The 22,171-nt window shown below is 51.7% G+C and overlaps 7 protein-coding genes across 7 annotated transcripts; 4 read left to right on the forward strand and 3 right to left on the reverse strand.

Moving 5' to 3' along the window:
- Positions 1-249: 249 nt before the first annotated feature.
- CC84DRAFT_1211411 (MFS general substrate transporter) lies at positions 250-2,096 on the reverse strand (the record flags this gene model as incomplete). Its single annotated transcript, XM_018182376.1, has 4 exons — positions 250-1,251; positions 1,303-1,899; positions 1,954-1,997; positions 2,054-2,096. The coding sequence occupies 4 exons, from the start codon at positions 2,094-2,096 to the stop codon at positions 250-252; spliced, it is 1,686 nt and encodes a 561-aa protein (XP_018042138.1).
- A 1,140-nt stretch (positions 2,097-3,236) lies between these two features.
- CC84DRAFT_51075 (general substrate transporter) lies at positions 3,237-5,815 on the forward strand. The gene is made up of 9 exons (XM_018186567.1): positions 3,237-3,573; positions 3,620-3,630; positions 3,694-4,135; positions 4,188-4,313; positions 4,364-4,689; positions 4,786-4,892; positions 4,941-5,244; positions 5,299-5,476; positions 5,532-5,815. Exons 1-8 carry the CDS (start codon positions 3,470-3,472, stop codon positions 5,460-5,462), a joined length of 1,584 nt encoding a protein of 527 aa, XP_018042139.1. The 5' UTR covers positions 3,237-3,469; the 3' UTR covers positions 5,463-5,476; positions 5,532-5,815.
- Positions 5,816-6,112: 297 nt separating this feature from the next.
- Positions 6,113-7,632, forward strand: CC84DRAFT_1211413 (MFS general substrate transporter; the record flags this gene model as incomplete). Its single annotated transcript, XM_018182377.1, has 3 exons — positions 6,113-6,982; positions 7,040-7,247; positions 7,316-7,632. The coding sequence occupies 3 exons, from the start codon at positions 6,113-6,115 to the stop codon at positions 7,630-7,632; spliced, it is 1,395 nt and encodes a 464-aa protein (XP_018042140.1).
- Positions 7,633-9,613: 1,981 nt separating this feature from the next.
- On the forward strand, positions 9,614-10,083 carry CC84DRAFT_1254174 (uncharacterized protein). The gene is made up of 2 exons (XM_018184440.1): positions 9,614-9,699; positions 9,754-10,083. Exons 1-2 carry the CDS (start codon positions 9,669-9,671, stop codon positions 10,044-10,046), a joined length of 324 nt encoding a protein of 107 aa, XP_018042141.1. The 5' UTR covers positions 9,614-9,668; the 3' UTR covers positions 10,047-10,083.
- A 691-nt stretch (positions 10,084-10,774) lies between these two features.
- On the reverse strand, positions 10,775-13,098 carry CC84DRAFT_1211415 (uncharacterized protein; the record flags this gene model as incomplete). Its single annotated transcript, XM_018182378.1, has 2 exons — positions 10,775-12,993; positions 13,050-13,098. The coding sequence occupies 2 exons, from the start codon at positions 13,096-13,098 to the stop codon at positions 10,775-10,777; spliced, it is 2,268 nt and encodes a 755-aa protein (XP_018042142.1).
- Positions 13,099-16,572: 3,474 nt separating this feature from the next.
- On the forward strand, positions 16,573-18,069 carry CC84DRAFT_1211416 (uncharacterized protein; the record flags this gene model as incomplete). The annotated part of the gene is made up of 4 exons (XM_018182379.1): positions 16,573-16,641; positions 16,690-16,794; positions 16,842-17,209; positions 17,259-18,069. The coding sequence occupies 4 exons, from the start codon at positions 16,573-16,575 to the stop codon at positions 18,067-18,069; spliced, it is 1,353 nt and encodes a 450-aa protein (XP_018042143.1).
- Positions 18,070-20,528: 2,459 nt separating this feature from the next.
- CC84DRAFT_1170625 (uncharacterized protein) lies at positions 20,529-22,072 on the reverse strand (the record flags this gene model as incomplete). Its single annotated transcript, XM_018179864.1, has 3 exons — positions 20,529-21,258; positions 21,568-21,804; positions 22,029-22,072. 3 exons carry the CDS (start codon positions 22,070-22,072, stop codon positions 20,529-20,531), a joined length of 1,011 nt encoding a protein of 336 aa, XP_018042144.1.
- Positions 22,073-22,171: the final 99 nt, after the last annotated feature.

The following is a 22,171-nucleotide window of genomic DNA, read 5'->3' on the forward strand; positions in this document are numbered from 1 at the left end:
TTGCTCGCAACTTACAATTTACTATGTTAGAAGGCGGCGTATGTAGGGCGTATCTTGGCCTTTGCGTGTGGGGGCGCTGAGATACGAGACTTCCTAGCAGTAACAATGAAAGAAGCCACACTTTTTCGTTCGTCGGAAAACAGAGCAACTCTACCAGCAGTGATCGATAGGAATGTGTTTTCGCGTTAGAATACTATCGATTCCTTCTCCGTTGCAAAGCAATGTTCAGAAGGGTTACAGAGATCGCGGCTATTCAAGCTGGGTTTCAAGCTTAGCTTCTTCACCCTTTTCCTCAATCTCTAGACCGCAACTCCATCCGAGAGCTACAAGCGCGACCAGCAGGAGCCAACTCCACCATACAAGACCAATGACGCCAATATCTATGCCTTTGGCCAGAAGCATGCCGCCGATGACAGGACCTACCGCACTCGAGAGAGCGCTCAAGGTACTCCCGGCGCCATGCACAGTGCCTAGTACGTCTCGTCGCGGCGCAGCTTCCGTTAGAAGAATGACACTGCTGGGCATAGCCATTGTCCTTCCCATCACTTGTAAGAAAAGTACTGTCGCCATCGCGACCCATTGGGCGGTGTTGTGTCCCGAGAGTAGGGTTAGGTATGGCGCTAGCAAATACGCAGCCGGAAAGATAGCGCTCGCTATACGGAACACTCCAAGATTGCCGACGTACTTCTGAATGCGCGGGTAGATGAAGAGCTGCAGGAGGATCCCACAGATGCCGAATGAGGCGAGGTAAAGACCTACGGTAGGGGAGGCGAGACCGAGGCCGCCGGTAAAGCGAACAATTGTAGCATTGGAATTTGGAGCAGTGGGCATGCTGAGAAACACTGGAAAAACGTGGAGGAAGGTCGCGTTGTGCAGTGGGAGCAGGCCAAAGGCAATGAGGGTCTTGACGAGAGGACGTGTCCAGATGCCACGAAGCCCTGACCGACGTGACGCAGGTTTGGCTCGGATCGGAGTTGACGACCCCGAACCAGACTCAGTGGTCAGTAGATTAGCAGATAACGACTGGTTCTCCTCAATCTGGATTGCGGAGTAGCCGGATCTAAGTCTTCGCGTCTTCTTTGTGAACAAATTGGAGATCACCCTGCCGACAACAAGGCCGGGATCCCAGCTGTTTTCTCTCGAGGGGAGACTCTCTTTCAGCCAAAGGAAAGCAAGTATTAGGCACGTAGCTAGAACAGCCCCATTGAATAGCGCGGGGAGGGCATATGGATAAACAAGTGCCCAGGCAACCTGGATCGAATTATCAGTGAACGCAAGCGAGGATGTCTCGTGAAGACTTACTCCCTCTGGGTGGTGGTAGAAGTTGAACAGCCCTCTAGGCCCGAATAACCATGGGATGTTCTTGACTGGATCCGCTAAACAACCGCCGATTGCCAGTGCCGCAACGCGCCCCGAGTTGAAAACGACCGGCAAAGCCAGAAAAGCTCGTGTATGATACTTTCGGTCTTTCACGATTTCTGCCGTCATTGTCCGCATCACGCCCAGCATACCATTTGCCATGCCGGCCAGCACCCGCCAGAACAGCAGCATCCCTATTGTTCTCGAGAACCCGAACGCAAGGTTTGCGGTGACGCTGACGAACAGCCCCAGAAGGATAGCTGGTTTGCGACCGTAATGATCCGACAGTCTGCCCCAGATCATAGATGTCGACATCTGACCCAAAGGGTATGCGGCGACCAACAGCCCCGTCAAGCGCGAAATCTGCTGCGGAGCCGAAGGGTGTTCCGGATCCGACAGGATTGATTTGACTAGGTAGTAAAGATATGGCAGTAGACAAGCGTTCGAGAGGGGCGTGGATAGACGACATAGTGCTAACAACAGCAGCTGTTTCTTCTGTGGTAGGTTTCGCCAAGTAACCTTCCCTTCCACCACACTGTCCTTCGCGCTGTTATGAGTATACGTGGACTTTGTTCGATTCTCATGGCCACTTACTTCTGACTGTAGGGGGTTGAGAGCTTTCTCACGTTGATGTTCCACTGAAATGGATGTGAATCAGCAGGCAGACTCACTTCCAGAGGATGATGGGACGCACCTTCCAACAGCCCAACTCCTTCGACGCCTGCTCTGGCGCTCATGGCTTATGGATATGATTATCGATTGCTCATCGAGAAAAGAATGCCGATGCAGATCGGAGGTTGAGTGGATGGTTGCTCTCACGCGTCTACCGTGCTGGATTTCTTGAGGCCTATGACGCTGGGTGGGAAGGCGCAACCATCCCTTGCAGGAGCCACGCAGCTTTTCTGAGCCTCCCTCTCACCCGGTTTGACTCGCACAGACTCCATGGCGATTCCATCATCTTGATTGAAGAGTCACTCAATCCAATTTGGTCGGATTAAGTGCCTTCCCAAAACACCGCGCTGTCCAATCTTGTGTAAAGGTGTCAATTGAGCGGAGTAAGAATTAAATGGAACTGGGAGAGTGCCGGGCGATCATGTATCACAGAGGGCGCCAAGGTAGGAGTCATTGGTCGAATAATTCTTTGAGGGAGCGCTGATTCGTTCGTGTAGCACCGTGGCCTGCTCCGCAATGCAATTAGCCATAAACATCCATGGAGCATGATAGGCAAAACCAACCAAGTCACTTACCAATCCACTTACCGAGGCGAAACGGGCAGGTTGAGAGCATGCTAAGTCAAGGGTTCCAGGGTGGGCCTTGATGCGGAGACACAGCCTCTAGGGCGCTGTTTGCACGTAGGTCTGCGCAAAGCTGTTTGCTATATACTTGAGCGACCAGGTCAAACTGCCACTTCTTGCCTCCGTATCGTCGCTGGATCTGGGAGGTGGAGGGCGATGGAGTATGCTGCGACTCGAGGGACGCGGGGCGAACAATGGCAGACTAAGCTCAAATGGGCAGGGCGTTTCCCATCCCAAACCCGTCGACATGACCAGCACAGATCTTCTCCTGACGAGAATGTCATGCCGTGATAGGACCTCCTTCTGGAGTCTTTTGCTCGTTCGATGCGATTCAAGATATGCGATCATGGGCGCAGAGAGAAATCGTGTCTGTGATCACAGTTCGCATTTTGCGTACTGCGCCCGCTGCAGCTTGCAGCTACCCTTGATTGCGGCGGGGTGTTGTTTTGATCAGCTCGCTTGAAGCATGCAGGTGCCCTCACGCGGTGCCCCGGCTGGTCGACAACTCTGTTCTGCGTTGTTGGATGAGGAAACACTTGCCGGGTCGCTGCTCCTTCCCCAACTCGAGCTGTCAATACGAGGACTGCATCGTGGCTTCCTGCCCCAGACTCTCGCTATTCGTCGCCGAACTGCCGGTCTCGCCCAAACTCGTGGGGGAACATGGCGACCCGAACGCCACTCTCGACGCAACATACATTACGGCGCGAGTGTGAGCTCACCTCAAGTACTGAAGGGCTCCGCTGGTCTAACTTATACCTGCAGCAACATCGAGAGAGAACAGCGCCGAGCCTCTCTTGTCGCCCACATTTGACGGCATGGCAACTGCATCAGCGGCTACGGCTGCCAGCTTGCCGAAGAAGGCTTCCGTCCGCCTTTTAACTGTCAGTCTCTTTTTCGGACTGGCTTCTCTGGCATGGGGGTATGTGAGACCGTATTTCGCCTTGATTCAGCTAACAAGACGTAAGATATAACATCGGTAGATATTTCCCACACGCCCTATCGGCTTGCGCAAAGACCGGAAGCTAATGCGCCCTACTAGGAATCATGGCTAGTATATACGTTCATCCTGGTTTCATCAAATCCCTCCATAAGCCAAACAAGACGATTACCGGCCTCATCACCTCGATATACTACCTTGGCACGTGGCTCAGCTATCTTTTTGTTTCGCATCCGCTCGCAGACCGATTCGGAAGGAGAGTAGCTGCAGCGACCGGAGTTTTAACAACAGCGGTTGGAGCTGCTATTCAGACGGCTGCAAAAGGAGATCATGGTGTTGCCATGATGATAGCTGGCCGCATAGTGTGCGGTGTGGGGCTTGCCATTGTGTCTACATCCGTTCCGCTATACCAGAGGTACTGCTTCTATGATGTTAGATTGCAAGGGCTGACATTGAACAGTGAGATATCACCCGCGAAGCATCGAGGACGATACGTGGTCATCAACCACGTTGGCCTCGTCGCTGGATTGGCCATCGCTTTCTGGTAAGCACACCGGAGTCATTCCTGCAGTGTTCAACAAGATTGACTGTGTCAGGGTCGGTTACGGCATCAGCCACTGGGAATCCTCACGTGGAACGTACTACGGTTGGCGTGTCTCAATGATGTTGCAGTTCATCCCGGAGTCTGTATTCCTCCTTGGAGTATTTCTATGCCCAGAAACGTATGTTCCACCCCTTTCGACCGTAATATATGCATTGACATTTCGTTCAGTCCTAGATGGCTCCTAGAGAGGGGACGTGGCGATGCTGCCAAACGAAGTCTCGCCTGGTTGCGGGCCTTGAGCCCCACTGATCAGCGTGTTATTGTCGAGCTCGAAGAAATGGAACATGACGTACGGAGCCGCCGCATTGCCACCAATCAAGGATGGACTGTACTCTTCAGCAATCGACCTCTTTTCAATCGCTTATGGCGCGCAGCGCTCCTGCAGTTCATGGCGCAGATGTGTGGAAACACTTCTATGAAGTACTATCTGCCGTCCATTTTCATGAGCCTCGGCATTGAGCGCAAGCTGACCCTCATGATCGGGGGTATCGAGAGTACGTAAGGCCTCGCTGCAAAGTGTCTCAGATAGAGACCCTTTGTACACAGCTGCACCCTGGTGACTGAGCTAATTCCTTTCCCCATGAGCGTAGGCACTTTGAAGGTTGGATGTACGGTGATCGACACTTGGCTCGTCGACAGGTTTGGTCGGAGACTGACACTGGTCGTTTCCTGTCTCGTTATGAGCCTTGCCTTACTGGTAAGTCCCATGCTGAAGCTTGCTGCAGTGGTCGCTGACTCGCTTCAGGTGAACGGTGCACTGCCACTGGCATATCCTAACAACATCAATCACGCAGCTGATTACGTCTGCATTTTCTTCATCTTCATGTACACTTTTGGCTACTCCATCGGATTTGGACCAGCTGCTTGGGTGTACGGCTCTGAGATCTTCCCGACCAACTTCAGAGCTCGCGGTCTGAATATTGCTGCGTCAGGCAGCTCCATTGGCTCTATCATCTCATCCCAGACCTGGCCCATCGGCATGGAAAAGATCGGTTCCAGGACGCATTTTATCTTCATGAGCACGAATTTGGTGTCTGCAGTCCTCATATGTGAGTGATCTCAAAGCTGGACATGGCTGTGGCACGATTACTTACCAGAGACAGGGCTTCTGTACCCTGAGACTAGCCAGCGTAGTCTCGAAGACATGGAGGTGCTCTTCAACAAAAACTATCAAACGCAACGTGCCATGGATGATGAGGATATTATGTACCGCGATGATGCTGAAGAGCACGCAACAGGTCCGGTTCATAAGGCTACGTCGACTTGAGTTTGTTCAATCACGTAAGTCATAGTGTCCCGGGACGAACATATTTTCCATTGCTAAACCTATGCCTAGAACTCATATGTTTGGAAAAATGATTCATGCTTGGTGCGGTTGCTGGCGTCCACAGGATGAGGGCGTATCTATCGTAATACCATGGCCACAGATATATGCTCCTTTGATGCCCTTCATGTCTATGTCCTGCCTACTTTGCGGAATCATGAATACAAAGTATCAAGTGAGTATTTTCGGTGTGCTGCAGTCGAAGATCTCATTAGTCGCTACGCTGCTACGCTCAGTTCTGAGTTGTGATGTTGTACTTCGTGCAACGGGGCGAATAGGAAGCGTGAAGTGATGTTGTGATTGACTCTGGCACAATCAACTCTGGTATTTAGGATCTGTGAGCGTTGTTGCTCGAGGAAAACACGGAAGCCGGGTTCCTTTGTTTCCGTCACAAATTATTGCTGAGAAACATGCAGTCTACGTTACCTCACTGCGTGATTGAGAGGACTTGAACAGATCTGCGGCAGTCTAACCGCATTCAGTCCACTGGCGCCTCATCTCATCAGATAAGATTTTTCCGAACTTCACCACCTCCGCCAGTCCAACCTCCCCTCCCCTCTGCGTAGGGTTCAAGACCCTTCTGGCCAGACAAGATGACCCGCACAAAATACACAGTCCCCTTAATCTACATCACGTCGTTCTTGTTTCTGTTTGGCGAGACAGTGCAGCCCGCGCCCCGCATCGCCATCTACGAGGCCATCGTCTGCCAGCAGTACTACAGCTCCCCAAGCACAGGTGCGGGCCCACACGACTGCAAAGCAGCGCCCGTGCAGGAGGAGCTGGCACTTCTGGGCGGGATTGAAAGACTGTCGATTATCATTCCGAGTGTGCTTGCGATTCCGTTCGCGGCGCTGGCGGACCGGTATGGGCACTCGTTGATTCTGGCGATTGCGATCTTTGGCGTTTTTCTGGAAGATGGGTGGCCCTTCCTGGTGACGTGGTTTCCGAATGTCTTTCCTATTCGGCTGATATGGCTGCATTTCGTGTTTAGCTGTGTGGGGGGCGGGTTCACGACCATTATTACGCTACTACATGTGATTATCGTCGATGTGGTGAGTGCTGAGGACCGAACGAGGATGTTTTTCCGGAGCAGGGCGGCGGGCGTGGCTGCTAGCATTGTGGGATATGCCACTAGCGGGCTCATGATGAGGGTGAATGACTATTTGCCGTGGGCGGTGGGACTGGGAAGTCTTGTTCTTGGGACTGTCGCAGCGGCGATGATACCGAATCAGACTGTCGAGGCGGGGAGGAAGCCTGTGGGTTCGAGCGGGAGGGATGCTGGGTGGAAGGCAAAAATAAGACGTACGGCTAAAGCGCTGAAAGACGTTGCCACGCTGCTCCTGGGGAACAAGCAGGTTGTGGCGATGCTGGGACTAGTGTTCCTGTGCCAGCTGGGCTTCGACGCGGGCCCGCTTATGCTGGCGATCTACGTGTCGAAACGGTTCGGGTGGAGTTTCTCAGATGTAAGTGTTCGCCGTGACCTCCACGCTCAAGGATATGCGCTTACTCCCACCCTCCAGGCCAGCTTCCTGAACTCGCTTGAGATGAGCGTAGAGCTGCTCATGCTCGTATTCTTCCTCCCACTTCTTACCGCGACCTTGCCTGTGCGATTTCAGAACCTCTCGCCCGCCATGAAAGATAAGAATGTTGCGGGATGGAGTCTGCTGGCGCTTGCGGTGGGACAGCTGTGTTTAGGGTTTGCGCCTGTTGCAGCTGTTGCTATTCTTGGTACGCGACTCTCTTGATTCTCTTTTGTTACTACCAGATAAGACACACACCCACTGACTCTCATACAGGCGTCGTGATCATAGCCATGGGCGCAGGCCAGGACTCTCTCCTCCGCTCCCTAGCAACCGAGATGGTGCCCACCCGCGACATCAGCATGATCTACTCGGCCATCACTATGCTCCGCGCGATCGGCGGCTCCGTCAGTGGTCCGATCTATGCGTGGCTATACGCTGTAGGTCTCCGGCAGAGGCAGGAGGTGTGGATTGGGCTTCCGTATATTGTGGCGGGTTTGTTATTCCTGGTTGCGTTGGGCTTGCTCATGGGGTTGGAGGTGCCCGAAAGAGAGGGCTATGAAGCGATAGAAGAAGACGAGGCGAGGGCTTGACAGGGGAATTGGCTTGTGATTGAAGTGATTTTTGACAGGTGAGAGAAGAAGTAGGTCGCATCCCCACATTAGCATTGCAAAGCATTTCTGCGGGCGTTCATCGTTCACAGTCTCCTCAAGCGGTTCACTGACAATTCAAACCACCCTTTCCCCTTCTCTCAAGAACTAGATCCTTTCTGTCCAGTCCATCCAGGCACCAAAGGGAAACATGTACTATCACTTTTCTTCTTGGCAGAGTATAAAGAGCAATCAACATGTATTGAAGGTTTCAGAGCGCACTTCATCCGCTATCGCTTCTTCGGATTGAAATTTTCGTGCTGGAGAAGACTGCGATTCACTCACACATGCGATACCGCATACGCTGGGGTTCTCCTTCCTATGCACCCCTAAAAGAATCTAAGTAAACCCTAATTAGGATCTACGGCTCTAAAAATACAATTCTAGGAACAAGAGCAGTCTGACGACGTCAAGACTAAAGCAGACGCACCGCGCTGGTCGGAGGCTATCGCAACGAGAGGAAAATAGTTCTCAAATCACTGCTGCTCATTCAAATGCATTTAATGACTGCCGCCCAGTGTTTCTTTGCCCTAGTATACGCGTACATTGCTACCGCGCGTCAGCTTGACTCTTTCGAGCTGCACTGTAGCGCCATCAATCCTTTTTCACCTTTCCTGTGGAGAAGTAGCAACTAGACGGTACTCAAGGTAATTCCCAATTTATCAATTAGAAGAAGCAACACTACATAGCTGCTTTGTGGCACAGATTTAAATGGGTCCAACATGTCCAGGAAAAGTTCGAGAAACCTTGTGCTCCGTAGGACTGGGCCGTGGTGGAAGGTACTGATTGCCCGTAATACGTTGGTTAGTCCATCTTCCCTGATGTGGAGGAGGCCTTTAGGCACAAGCTTGCGCAGACCTTTAGCTGCAAGTCCAACGTGACATTCTAGTCTGAGGTCTCGAACTTCTTATTGCGCCCTCCTTTCACAACAAGTCACATCTTTGGAGGGCATGGAAGCTTCAAAGTGATGCGTCATTTCGGAGAATCATTGAACAAAAGCTATATATGGAACCAGAGCATGGAATACCTATGGTAACTTCCGACATCTTGCATATCAAAATTATTGGCCCGGTGTCTGAGCTTTGAAGCCTGATGTCATGTAGGTCGTCTAATTGAGCCGGAGGGTGCAGGAGTGCGGTTCGCCCTTTTGAATTAGCGCTTTCCATTAGCATACACCATGATTTTTCGCAATTTACAACGTTCGGCTCCCAGATATAGGCAGAAGCTCCTCGTGAAGTATCATGAGAATTTGTCTCGGTATCGTTTCATGTTTTTCAATGTGTTAACAAAGATAAATACTAATAGGCAGCATACGCAATCGACCTTCTTTTCTGCTCCCGCAGACATATAATACACGAAAGCTGGCCGAATAATACAAGCACAGATGGCTCATCGTTACAAGCAGCGTAGCCCAAAGTTCACGATTAGTGGCTCGCTTCGATTCGGAAGTATGCGATTCGGCACGCCGCAAATACGAAACGCCGTGTGCTCCATCCCCGCATGGATCATGCGCCACACAAGCCATCGCGCGATTGGTCGCTCACCACCGTGCATTGCTTGCGCATATTCTACCGACTTATCAGGCACGCTATCGAAACACCGAATTACGACATGCGGTACTCTCTGCAACGTCTTGTGCCACCAGCGAAGCCTTGGACGTGCCTGTTGCCATCACGACAGCAGCTGATCACACACTCTACGTAAGGATCCATATGAAGGATGTAGTGTGGATAGAGAGACCTGAGGCAGCAAAGCATGACCATGCGTGGCGATGGGCTGGTATATAAGGATTGCAGGCTGCGTTGAGACGAGACATTCATCGCGACCATCTACTTTGTTCCATCAACCTTTCACTTCTTGCGTCTGTGACAGCATACCGACCCGGCGTCGTTCATTTATACCATCTGATTTTAATCGTCCGTTCAAACGCTTTATATACAATTTTTTATATTTCACGAATTCGAATCTCAGTCATCAAAATGCGCTTCACCATCGCCACCGTTTTGGCCTGTACGTCATTACATAGATGCCATATCTTGTCCTCCCTACTAATGGCAATGTTAGTTGCCGCCCTTTCCTTCGCACAGATCACGCCCAACGTCGCCGGCGCCAAAAATGTCGGAGCCGGCAACGGCGCCCAGTTCATTACTGGTGGATGTGTCAGCAATGCCGATTGCTCTTCCGCATGCTGTGCCGACGCCTCCGGCAAGGGAGTCTGCAGTGCCGAGGCCGCACAATTCCAGAACGGAAAGAACGGATGTGGCTTCCAGGACCCGAACGCTCAGGCTACGATTGCTGCAGCGAAAGCTCAGGTTCAGAAGCAGGGATTCAAGAAGGTCAAGAGAGCAACATGCTAGATGCTGCATAACAGGAAGTAGAGTGATTGGATAGCCTTATGTACCGGTTTGACAATCTACAACTCAATACCATGCTTGAAATCACCTTGGTGTTCTGCTCGCTTTCAGGTGCCGGGCTGTTACTAGCAAGTCCTCTGTCGGCTGGCCTACTGTCGTTGCTATCCTCCAAGTGTACCACGTTGGGATTGCCTAACACTATGGAGTATTCAAGATCAGAGGCCGATCCTCAAGTCTCCAGTCAGCCAACTTGGAGAGTTCCGAGATTTGGATCAAGCTCTTTCACTCGACCGGAGCTGCCAGAAACAAGTCTCTGTGGCATGACTGATGAAAGTTGGCACGATAGGCTCAACAACTCCACAACAAATTCTCTACAGTGAACAGAAGTAAACAGATAGGGATATTAGTACACCATTACCGAATTGGAACCTGTTACGCTACTGTGCGGGCGAGATTAACGCAGAAACAAGACATGAACTCGAGCAGTACCTGAATATCAGACACGTAGCGTTCTCCAAGAAGAAATTTCCATATTACTGCCAGGACTAATAAGCCCCAAGAGAAAAAGTGACTCGATCGGTCAATCGAATAATGCAAACCCTACCCGTCTTACAGTGTTCAAGGACGAACCGCATTACACTGTGGTGCTTCGCTTGGAGCGTGGCAAGAATCGGCAAGAATCGGCGACGCTCAGGCCCTTATCACCAAATCGCACGGCATCGGGAGAACCTTCAGTGGTTCACGTTTTGTGACTTCTTGCCGCCTTTGTGCTTGGGTTCATCTTTCTTCTTCTTTTGGGGAGTTTTGTTGGGCCGAGATCCCCTAGCCGAGCCCTGGGTCGAGCTATGTGAGTCTGGTGTAAGTCGCGCCCTCGTCTTCGAGTACCCTGACACACGGGCATTTGAAGAAGGTGCACGCGTTGATTGTCTCCGGTCGTTCGACTGAGAATTCAGACGACCTGCCGTACCCCTGTTGTTTGATGACCGCGACACAGAACGCGAGAAGTCGAACACGTCATACGTAGAATCCTGTCGGCACGATTCAGCAACGGCTTGATATTCACCATGATGAATGTGCACGTAATGACAGGTCGCTCCGTAAGGACAGTAGCCTTTCACGTAATTGCGGCAGGGCTGCGTGCTCTTCGACTGGCGTTGTCGACGAGGGTTCTGGTTGTGCTCCTGCGGATTTCCTTGGCTTGGGCCAGCAACGGCTTGAACCTCACCGGGGCCAGCGTGTATGAAGTGACAGGCTGTTCTGTAGTAGCAGTAGCCGTTGGCGAAGTTGTGGCAAAGCTGCCTGCTTGCTGGTCGATGGTGCTGCGGAGAGTTTTGACCGTTCTCTTGCAGTGAAGATGTTTCGAGTGACGGATCCAGCATGAAAGGTACAAGATAAGAGTGGTCATTCGCTGTGGCCTTGAAAGACGAATGAAGACCGGGGACAACACGGTTCGCCGGAGGCAGTTCTTGAGAGGGTAACCGGAAATTAGGCCGCAGCACTTGAGTGTCGTTGTTGCTATGATCCTGTTGAAAGTTGGTCTGCTGGTGAACTGGGGGTTGGAACTCGACTTCCCCAATGGACAGCAACGAAGACGAGTAAGTATCGACTTTGTCCAGGGGCTTCTCCTCTCCAACTTTATCGTCCACCTTTGTGGAGGGAGAGTCAGAAATTAGTCTGGCGGCGAGCTTCATATCAAACTCCCGCATCATGGGCTCTAAGTCGAGGCGTTCTTGGTCGCTGATCGGATTCCTCCAGTCTTCGATCAGGAATAGGCGATCCCATACCGCCTGATGAAAGTGTGTTTTCTCCTTCTTCTCGAGTTCAAGCTCGGTAGCTATATCAATCTCTGTCGCAGTCTTACCCGCCTTGAAGTCCGAAACAAGCCAGTATACCCTACGAGCAACGCGACCGCGAACCCAATCGGGAGCATCAGATGCGATGCAGACACCGAATTCGTCGAACGAGATGCCAGGAAGACCGAGGCTCACGACGTATGTCTCAACGTCGTGGTGGGTTATACGTTTGCGTGATACCACCGACCGAGTTCGTGCGATTCCTGCGTCTTGCACGGTATGGACTGAGAGTTCCGTAGAGTCACTGTTCTTGTGAGCGTGAGCGCTGTGCTTAGGCTGCTCCAAGAGCTCAGTCTCAACCAGAGGCAAGGCTGCGGGCGTCGGAGTGTCGAAGGCCGACGCATCGGATGCAAGAGCCGCCTCCGAGACAGCCGTAGATACGTGCACACATTCAACGATCGAGGTATATTCTAGACCCTTGCGATCGGGTTCAGCTAGGACAGCATCCGACTTGTTCGCCGTCATAGCATTGTTTGCCGGGTTGTGTACATTGGAGTCGAAGACTTGTTGGTCGGCGCCATTGATGACACCCGAAGGCTTCAAAGTACTCTTCGCTACCTCATGTACCACCTTCTTGGCGTCTTTGACTTTGTGACCGGCTTTCCACATCTTGATTTTGTTCCTTTTCTTGATAGGGGTAATGGATACCTCGTTTGCGACAGGCAGAGATGAGTCTGTAACATTGTCCTGGCTTGTTATCTTCAAATGGGGGGACAAGTTGCCGACAGTTGACTCTGGAGCATTGACCAAGAGTTTCTTCTTCTTATTAGCACCTAATGTGTGCGACGCTCCGACGACAGAGGATGTGACGGCGTCCGGTGCCTTTTGAATCTGCTCTTCAATTGCATTGGGAGGCTTGGAGACTACAGCAGACTCCTTTTCCTTGTGGTTGTTCTTCTGAGTCGACGTCTTTTCGAGAACAGCGACGATGGTAGACTTTGTACCGGCCGTCACATCTTTTTTCGGGACATCGCTATTTGCGTCGGACGCATTGGCAGAGCGCGACTTGACCTTTGCGGCGGTTGAATTCTGACCATCATTGGCTATAGCGGAAAGCTGTGATTTCTTGCTAGTGGGAACGACAGCGCTCGCCGGCGCTTCATGTGAGGTTAGCAAAGTTTGCGAAGCAGTGGGTTTGACACCTATCACTTACCTTGGACTTGGCTGCCAGCAGCGACGGCGGCCCAAGTGGTACCTTGCATGTGGAAGTGAGGGCGGCGCATAAGACGAGGTTATGAGTTGCTACCAACGCGTGACAACAGATCGTGTGTCTGGTTAGCGGTAGTGAGAGCGTTGTGATTTTGAGCAGCACGTAAGTTGGACCTGAAAGAGAGGCGGTGTCTTGATATACTGTTGACATTGCTGTCGAGATTCTAGCGTAGATACGCGTGGTTAGTGCGCCCGTTGCTGAGGTGAAAGTGAAGGTGAGCCACGAATTTGAAGAAGAACCGAGTATCGATAAGGTAGGTACAGAACTTTACAACTTTGTGACAAAATCGTGTGTGTGAGGTCCTAAGAAACGACCTACGGTCGGTGGGCGCTGTCTCGGTAAAGTGAAAAAGCGTGCGAGGTCCTACGTAGCCGTGTCATAATTAAGGGAAATACGAACAATTATGATACAGAGCGTGATGATTTCATTCAGGATCAGCTCCATCCTGAGATTCCACGACGCTGTCTGGTCAGAGACCAGGCCGGTTCCGCAGCGGCTCCAGTGCATCGCTGTGCAATTAAAGTGTGGCATTCAATGATGGTCTGGCAGGCGCATCACTATCACCTTCAGCTTCGATGTCAGAATTTCCATCGAGCAAGTCCCCTTGCTTCCTGAGTCTGTGATTCAACACTTCTAGAGCCAAAGCGTGCTCGTTCTTGTAGGTCACTGATACTCTTAACGCTGGCCACTTTGGCATCGCTGCCGGGGATGCGGCAGAGGTCTTGGTGGTGAGCGCGAAGCTCCCTTTTCTCTCAAACGCCGTGATCGCGGCCGGTATGTATCAAGCATCGAGCGCTTGTACTGTGGCTTGGATTGACCCGCGGACCTCTCCGGACGAGGCGCATGGGACCGAGCGCGGTATTGTGGACTCCTGTGCTTGAAAGGTGAACGACTACGGTCACCTCACTGTGAACTTTTGTCTCTGCTATACTGGCGCCTAGCTCACCTGCCCACGCCAAGAGTGTCGCTGCGTCTTACCACGGCTTCTCGAAGGCGCTCTATCCCGTCCTCTACGAGGCTTATCTCGAAGACTGTCCCTGCCAGGCGATCGGTACATAGCGTTGACGGGACCGGTCTGGAGTTACGGATCGACGCCTTGTTCGCGACTGATGTCGTTCGAGGCTCCTACCTAAAGCCCGCTACTCTCGCTCCAGTTCGCGAGTTGCACGGCTGCGACGACCGGAGGCTCAATCTGTGGCTCTTAACGACATCTCCGAAATGGAAGGAAAAGAAGGTGAAGCCGTGAATAAGGTACTTTTCTCTGAGAGAAAAGGAAATCGTAAGACCCAGACGGATCGCGGCAGAAGGACAACCGCTGACATCATGAAGAAGACACCGACAGCAGTTGAGCAACTCCAAGATTGAGCCGCAGCTTCCACTTAAAAACTTTTAGAACGCCCAGTGAAGGGGTCCCTACGGCGAACCCTGAATCGGTGGCGATGGAATGCTTGTGGTTGCCCGGGGGCGGCCGTAACCTACACCTTCAGGTGTAGAGCACTCAAGGAGAGGAGGAACGGTTCGAGACGTGGCTGGTGAGATACTTGGAACGGGGACGCTGTGGAGGAAGGAGCCGCCTGGCGCGTCGCGCACGCGTTCAATTGGCAGGCACTTCCCACCACCCACCACCACCCGAAGTCTATTGACATGAAGGGTGCCCCTCTGACATTGACCGGCACCTAGCCGTACAATCGTAGATCTGCTCTTGTAAAAGGTAGTATACAGTGAGTTGCCACGTGATAAGGTGTGCCTTGGAAGTCTAGGTAATTCTCTGCGTAAGCCGCTGTGATGATGCATCCATCACCTTGATGCCCCGACGCTGCAGACAGCCTTTTAATTTTCACCCTCATCGCTCGCACCGTCAAGACCGAAGTCCCTCGGGTTGGATGTGCACATAGTCGGCATCTGCAGCTGTATGCGCCTTCACTCTAGGCGTGTAGAGCCTCAGTGCCAGGCATCCTTTTTGGGAACAACAACTTCTGGAACTGGTGGCGTGTAGACATGATGCGGCTGACTATGCCCGCGTAGGAGCTGCAAGTTTCTGCTTCCGTTCGATTAGCTATCGTTCCCCGGAAGAACAGGATAGATGATGGTCGTAATCAGCTCAATGTTGTGGACGGATGTATCAAACCGATGGCGTCTTGAGACCCACCAAAGCACAGGGACGATGCTTTCTGTATTGCCAAGGACGGTTTTGCATAGGCTGGTATGTCTTTGGACAAACGCTGTGGCGTAAGTGTTTCCGGTGATCGGTAAGACAGCGACTAACTTTCTAAGTGCGGGTATCGCGTTACTGCCGTCTCTTCCCCACAACGACTTAGAGCCGCTACCGAAAGGTGGAAGACCGGTTTGTCGCCCATGTAGAGATGACGAATTCATAGATAACGTTAGATGGCGGCGCATGTTGTTCGTAATGACACTGAGGTCCAAGCGCTGACAGGTCACAATGTTGGGAGGAAAGATGTTCAGAGCTATGTCATTTTCGGACTAGCACAGCCTTTCGTTATGAAGGCTGTCTGCACAGCGCCAAGGGGCCAGAGAAGGTCTACTGGTTCCATGCGTCTTCCATTCTCGCGCAGGGCCAATCACATCTTCACGCTGACAAGCTCGGCAAGGCGGAAAAGATTTGTCGTTTATTAAAAGCAATCCTGCGGTGCTTATAAAACGTCCGTGCATCGGTTTTACCGGGGACTATCACATCTCCTTGAAGTCCGGTGCCTCTAGACAAGCTGTCCTCCCGTTTCTCCAGTCGCGCGGCACCAGCCCTTTTCAGCGATATGATTGTGTCTGGCTGGTCCGCAGCTGTCTCATGCATACGAAGCGGGCCTGAATGCCTGCTCCTTCGTTGTCCGCCTGTGCTAACCTGCCGATGGTGTGCTGTGCAGCGTACGCTAGGGCTGTGTGTCGGCCCACTATGAGCTGTGCCACGATGAGATGAGTCGATGCTTCGGTAGATACACGATTATTCCCCAATGACTCGCGATTCCAATAATTACGTGGTACACACGTGCTAAAGGCAGCTTCGGGCTTCTACAACGCAGCCCTGTCTTTCGTCGGGATCGCCCACTGGCCCCATGCGCGCAGTAACCGTCTTATATCCTGAAGCCCATAAGCCAATTAAGCTCACACTGCCGGATCCTACGCCTACCCCACGGTTCGTACTTGGTTGCGCGCTTCGATCCGAGCGCCTCACGCAGCATCTATCTAAAGCGTCCATACACCCCAGCATCTGCGCCGTCAACTTAGGTCGAACTCGCTGGCCTTGTGGCCGGTGCGCATCCTTCACATGATCTTGGTCACTTAGCTGTCGTCGATCGGTATCCTAACAGACGACTTCAACATGTACCATGGGATGGAAATATTAGAGAGAAGGCGGACTGCTCCTACGGGGGATCGCGGTACTGTTATCAATATCGTGTCTTGGTTGTTGACAGTCGTTGCGATATGCGTCCTCACCGCAAGATTCACAATGCGACTATCGATCAAAGACAAGACACGCCGATTTGGGCTACATGATTTGTTTATTGTTTTAGCCTTTGTGAGTTGCGAGAGCTGGTGTTAACCATCGCAATGCTAACCTGAGTAGCTCTTCAGCGTCGGTCAAACCATTGCTGTATCTATAGAGTCAATACAGGTACTGGGTCAGCATATGCGCGAGCTGAATCCCAACCAGATCACTATATTCCAGAAGGTGGGTCATCATTTACAATGGTCACAATGGTATGCTAACTTGTGCAGACTGAGTATGCGAGCTGTATACTCTATATCGCGAGCATGGGGTGCGCTAGGATATCTTTGTGCTTGCTCATCAAGGATATTCTTCCCGGATCAATAGCACGCTATACGACCCTTGGATTTGCTGCATTCACAGCTCTCTGGACGACCACCGGTGTGCTTGTTGCTGCATTTTCGTGCTCACTGCCCGATCCGTGGCGATGGGGCAACGGAAAGAAATGCCTCGATATCTCCAGCTGGGTCAACTACGTCGGAAGCACGAATATTGTTGTTGAAATTCTTCTAATCACGATACCCCTCTGTGTATGGAACGTTCGAACCTCCGCTGGTCGGCGCATGTCTGTTTCTCTATTATTCTTATCTCGTCTCAGGTACGTGTTTACCTAAATTCGATATGTGGTTCATTACTGACGATGCCAGCGTCGTCGCCGCTGTCAGTGCGCAGCTACACTTTTTCAACGCACGCCATACCAATGACTTCACCTACGAAAGCTGGCGTACCGTGCTCTGTATCCAAGTTGCGCAGAATCTGTCCATCATTACTGCATGTCTCCCCAGCCTACACCCCTTTATAGTGAAGATGCTTGCGGGATCTACCAAGAGCGAGGACATCCTGTCATGCGGAGAGCGGCATTTCCAAAACATGTCGTGGTTCTCTAAGCGGAGAGCCTTCGACTCCATGTCGTCACAGTCTTCCAGTATGCCCATCAAGGAGGAGAAGGAACAAGAGTACTGCGCACCGCTGGCTACTTATGGGCTTGATCGAGCATCTACACACCTTATATCGCCCCAAACGAACCGTTTCCCCTTGAACATTGCGACACCTCGGGCTAGTCCGGAACCGCCAAAGGATGTATTCATGCGAAGTATCGAGATACCCACCAGTGCTTCGCGCTCCGCCAGTCTAAGGCGAAAATCCACCATTCGGACGGTTCGCAACTCGAGAGGTATCCCTGAGATCCCTGAAATACCCAAATCACTGTCCGAAGTAGGCGTGCTGCCAATAATAGACTTCGACTCGGACAACAACACGAGCGATATAAGATCCGAAGCCAGCAGTCAGCAGAGCAGGAGGCCGCCATCAGACTATGTCTTCCATAGATCCAAGGTCATCAGCGTGCCAGAAGAGAGCTTCTTGAGGGACCAGCGGGAAGAAGGACAGTACTACAAGAAATACTATCCACCACTACCTAGTCCAAAGACTCCTAGAAAGCCGCCTCGAGCATTCTAATACGGCACTAGAAACGAATAGATGAATTTAATACTTTCAAACTCCACGATGTGCTTCGTCCTCGTATCTGGTGCTTTCAAATACCGAGCTAAGCTGCGTCGAGCTCATTTCTTGGGTAACTACAACTCTTCTAAACTGTACTGCTTGGTTGTTCAGCCCCTAGCCTAAATCTTTTCGCGACGCATGCACACTACGACAACTAAGTGAGCAACGAAGACGAGTGTTAGTGCACACTTGGCGCCCTTCCTTCCCAACAATGATGAGCTGAAGATTTCTCATCCCCAACCTACAAGACGACAGCGTAAAGTGTTTGTCAACCTCGATGTACAGCGATTTTCACGATTGAGCCTCGCATCAGCCGCATTCTCCCACGTACAAGAGCAACACTACTGCAATGCATCGCACGATCGCTTCCCCACGCAACAAACACAGTCATCATTAGCTCGTCTTATCCAGATCCTTCTGTCTAAATGCCATATTATCGTATAGCATTCGCGAATCTCGATGGAGTGCATATTCGTAGATCACGACTACCAGTGCAATGCATCACGCTCGCTACCTAGATGTTGGAAGGTGCAATCAAGCCACTCCTTCCCTTAGCAACGAGCTTGATCAAACAACGCCAGCGTAGTGGGGATGCTTATTCCCAGATGCGGAGGCTATGAATCCTCCGCTGACTTCGTCTCGAGGCATCGCGCGTGGGGCGTAAATATCACACGAGGATCTATCCTTAGTATATTCAGGTACCAGCACGATCAGGTATACACTCGCATTAGTGATGCGCTCTCGATGCGACCAGACCCGCGCTGCTTCGCCTGCTCTCGAGTCGAAAAGTTACATCAGAGTGAACAAACCACTGACTCCACTTGCTCCCGCTTCGCTTCCGCTCTCAAGACACTTATGCACACACCCGTGCGGCTCACAGCATGAAGTGCAATCACACCGCTTACCCCACCAAGGCCAGAGCGTATTTGCCTGCGTTTCGCTCCCCGACCGGGATTGTAGACTTTGCGCTGTGATTTGGTTCGGAGTCCGAAAATAGCTGCACGGACCGACCTTACAAACAGGCTAGGACGAATTAGGAAGGCATGTCCAGGACTGCAAAAGGAAAATGGGTTCCAATGTTTTAAGGCTGTGCTGTCTGTTGTCCAAGTCGAGGACTGCTGTGTAGGATGCCGAAGGAAAGTGATTGTCACGTGATTCACCAAGATCCATCTGTAAGTGGCGACGCAGTCAGCTCTGCACCAGATATAGTATACTGTTGCTCATGCGAACGTATCCCCCATGCACACGCATAGCTAAAGCAGCTAGAAATGTGTTTCGGTACCAACGAGCTGGTCAACTATATTGCGGGGGCGAATTGCGTCCTCCACGTACACCTGCTCCTCGAACAGTGCCATCGGTACCAACATGTCGAAGCCCTGATACCCGACCCGCAAGATACCATTGTGTGAGTGCGGAGATTGACATAGGGTGAAGATTTGTATCACGCATCGACATCCACTGAAGTTTCATTGGCAAGTGCCCATACTTGAAGGGGCTGAGCAAGGCTGAGCGCAGGCTTTCACGATCAGGATGTCCGACGAAGATCCAACTACCAGGCTCGTTATTTGGAAAAAAAATCCTGGGTCATAATTCTGCCTTCAACGGCGACTTTGCTTCTTGTGATTTTAGAGTTTGCTACATACGTATGTACCTGCACGAGATAGCGCTGTCTTGCATCAGACAACGGTCGATGTACCTATTGGAGAAATGATGTTCACACCCGCGAAGACTAGGCAGTATCGGGTTACGCTTGTACCTGCTGCAAGGCGCCCGAGGAACATGTTGAGAAATCTACCGAGCGTGGGTTGACAAGGGCATTGCCTCCTTAATAGGGTAATGCAGAGGTTAGCAACAGATAGGCACAATAAGCTAGAAGTCTAGACACAGCGATGCAGGACGGCTGCAAAATGCTCAAGGTGTTGGAACCAGGGACCTGAGCGCACCCGGCATTGTCTCACTGTTGTCAGACCGCTGTTTATCATCGCTTCGCGTGAATTCGTACTATAGTACTATTTTGATGAATCATCCGACTATTCATTGTTCGTGAGACCCAAAAAAGTGAGACATAGCCCCAGGCTGGGCCTTATACTAATAATTGTCTGCAAGTGTGTCCTAGGGCATGCCGCCTGGCTGCTTAGTCCCATATCTGCATTCTAATAAAACTTCGCTTATATAACCCGAGGGTCACTCCTGTTACAACGCTTTTCCAAGACTATGCTTGTCAGCGCCTAATCGCCGCCTTTGAATTGAGAGCTGCACAGATTTTGTTCGTTGCTGCCGAAGAGCGAGGTGGTCGAGGTTGCAGCGGGCGGATCGGCGGAGATTTGCCAGTGTGTCTCGACCTGGAGAAGAGAGTCATCCACAGGGAGCATGAGAGAGCGGGTGACAATGGGCTTTTCTCCCTTATGACGCTTCTACTCCCGCTCCTCGAGACCCTCATCTTGCTCACCGGCGCTTCGCTTTCCAATGCTCGTCTGCTGATTGACCTGTGACGATGACGATGACGACATGCTGGCAACCGACTTGGAGTGGGCCGCACTGTCCATCGAGTCCTTTGGGACATTGTTGCCTACGAATGCACCCAAATCCTCAAAAGTCGGCGGGGTAACGACTTCCGGGCGGGTAGGCAATGATGTAGGAGTGCTCGAAGCAAATATAGGCTGTCGAACGGGGAGTTCCTCTGGGAACAGCTCCATTAGCTTAGCAAGCATCTCTTGGGGCTTGCTATTCTTTAAAAACCAAATAGCTTCCTTCACGTCCACGACCTCGGCAGCTTTCTGCTCCCCTAGATTCGGCGGTAAGGTTTTAGGGAAATGCAATGCTGGCCAGTCCGTCGTCGACGCCTCGGGCTTTGGCTTTTGCACCTCTAGAAACTCAGCATCTTGCACCGCGAAATCAAGGATGGTAGTGTTTGGTATCTGCGGCGGCTCGGTATTGACCTTCGGCTTGGTGTTGCGCTGGAGCGTGGGCACGTAGTAATCGGGCTCGTTCGCCTTAAGAGTCTCTAGGAGGCCTGGCTGCATATCGCTACCGGAGATGTCACTCTGCAGCTTTAGATCCTCGATCTTCTGGTTCGGAGCACGATAGTACAGAGCACGCTGGCTCCGCGGTCCAGGAATCAAGACACCGATGAAACTTGGCAAACTTCGCATTGTAGGCTTTCGGGACCTCATATGTGATGTTACCCAAATGCTTCGCCTTCTGAATACGCTCAAGCTCTGCTTGCCACTCTTTGGTGAGACGCTTCATGTCCCTTTTCAGCGTCTGGTTCTATGCCGAGTTGAGTGTGAAGAGATCGTACATAGTGCTCTTCCACAGTAAAGCCTCCCCCTTTTCGAAGACAGCAGCATCATTGTAGTGCTCGAGGACCGCGGCGAGATACGGAATTTCGCCTTCGCAGATTTTGGGTTATCACAGGTGGCTATCGGCTTTTCGGGTTTAGGATCGTCGTACGTTACGTCCGTGAGCAATGCGATGAAGATGGCGATGTTCCAACGCGCAGAGTCACGATAGCGCTGAAACTGATGCAAGTCGTCGAACCGCCAGAAGTAGATTGCACGTGTGATATCGATGTGCTGTTTCTTGACGTCTCTGATGGTGAGACGGCTCTGAGCGTCGATTGTGGCTTGGTTCTTGAGAAGAGATTCAAGACGGAGATCGGCCGGGATGCTAGATGACTTAACGTTTGCTCTGTAGAGGAGGTGGCAGTGCAGCTGCTAGATATACGTACTGTGGTAGGTTGATAGCATTTGCCTCTTGATGCACAACGTTTGTTATGGTCAAAGGTTTGCTCGTGTCATCATTGTCGGTAGAATTGCGTTTGCGGGACGACTACCGGGGAGGAAGTGGACGGAGGTAGGATGCCTCCAGGTATGTTCTGAAGCTTGCGCCGAAGTACATCCCTCAGTGCGTACCTGTCATCGACGCTTATGCTGTCCATCAATGTTGGAGGAGCCATGATTGGCGTGGCGATGATTGTCCCACAAAATGCGCACTCGGAAACAGGTGTGAAAGAAGCGTCGTCGCTCGTATGAACACAACTTGGAAGCCCGAGCAA

Source organism: Paraphaeosphaeria sporulosa (assembly GCF_001642045.1).
Source record: "Paraphaeosphaeria sporulosa strain AP3s5-JAC2a unplaced genomic scaffold CC84scaffold_1, whole genome shotgun sequence".
NCBI lineage: Eukaryota > Fungi > Ascomycota > Dothideomycetes > Pleosporales > Didymosphaeriaceae > Paraphaeosphaeria > Paraphaeosphaeria sporulosa.

What these genes read in the sequence shown, in the direction of transcription:
- CC84DRAFT_51075 (XM_018186567.1), top strand. Translation starts at nt 3,470, where the DNA reads ATGGCAACTGCATCAGCGGCTACGGCTGCCAGCTTGCCGAAGAAGGCT. An exon ending in GTATTTCTATGCCCAGAAAC is followed by an intron (nt 4,314 to 4,363) that starts GTATGTTCCACC and finishes CATTTCGTTCAG; the next exon opens with TCCTAGATGGCTCCTAGAGA. An exon ending in CATGATCGGGGGTATCGAGA is followed by an intron (nt 4,690 to 4,785) that starts GTACGTAAGGCC and finishes CCATGAGCGTAG; the next exon opens with GCACTTTGAAGGTTGGATGT.
- CC84DRAFT_1254174 (XM_018184440.1), top strand. Translation starts at nt 9,669, where the DNA reads ATGCGCTTCACCATCGCCACCGTTTTGGCCT. An exon ending in CATCGCCACCGTTTTGGCCT is followed by an intron (nt 9,700 to 9,753) that starts GTACGTCATTAC and finishes TGGCAATGTTAG; the next exon opens with TTGCCGCCCTTTCCTTCGCA.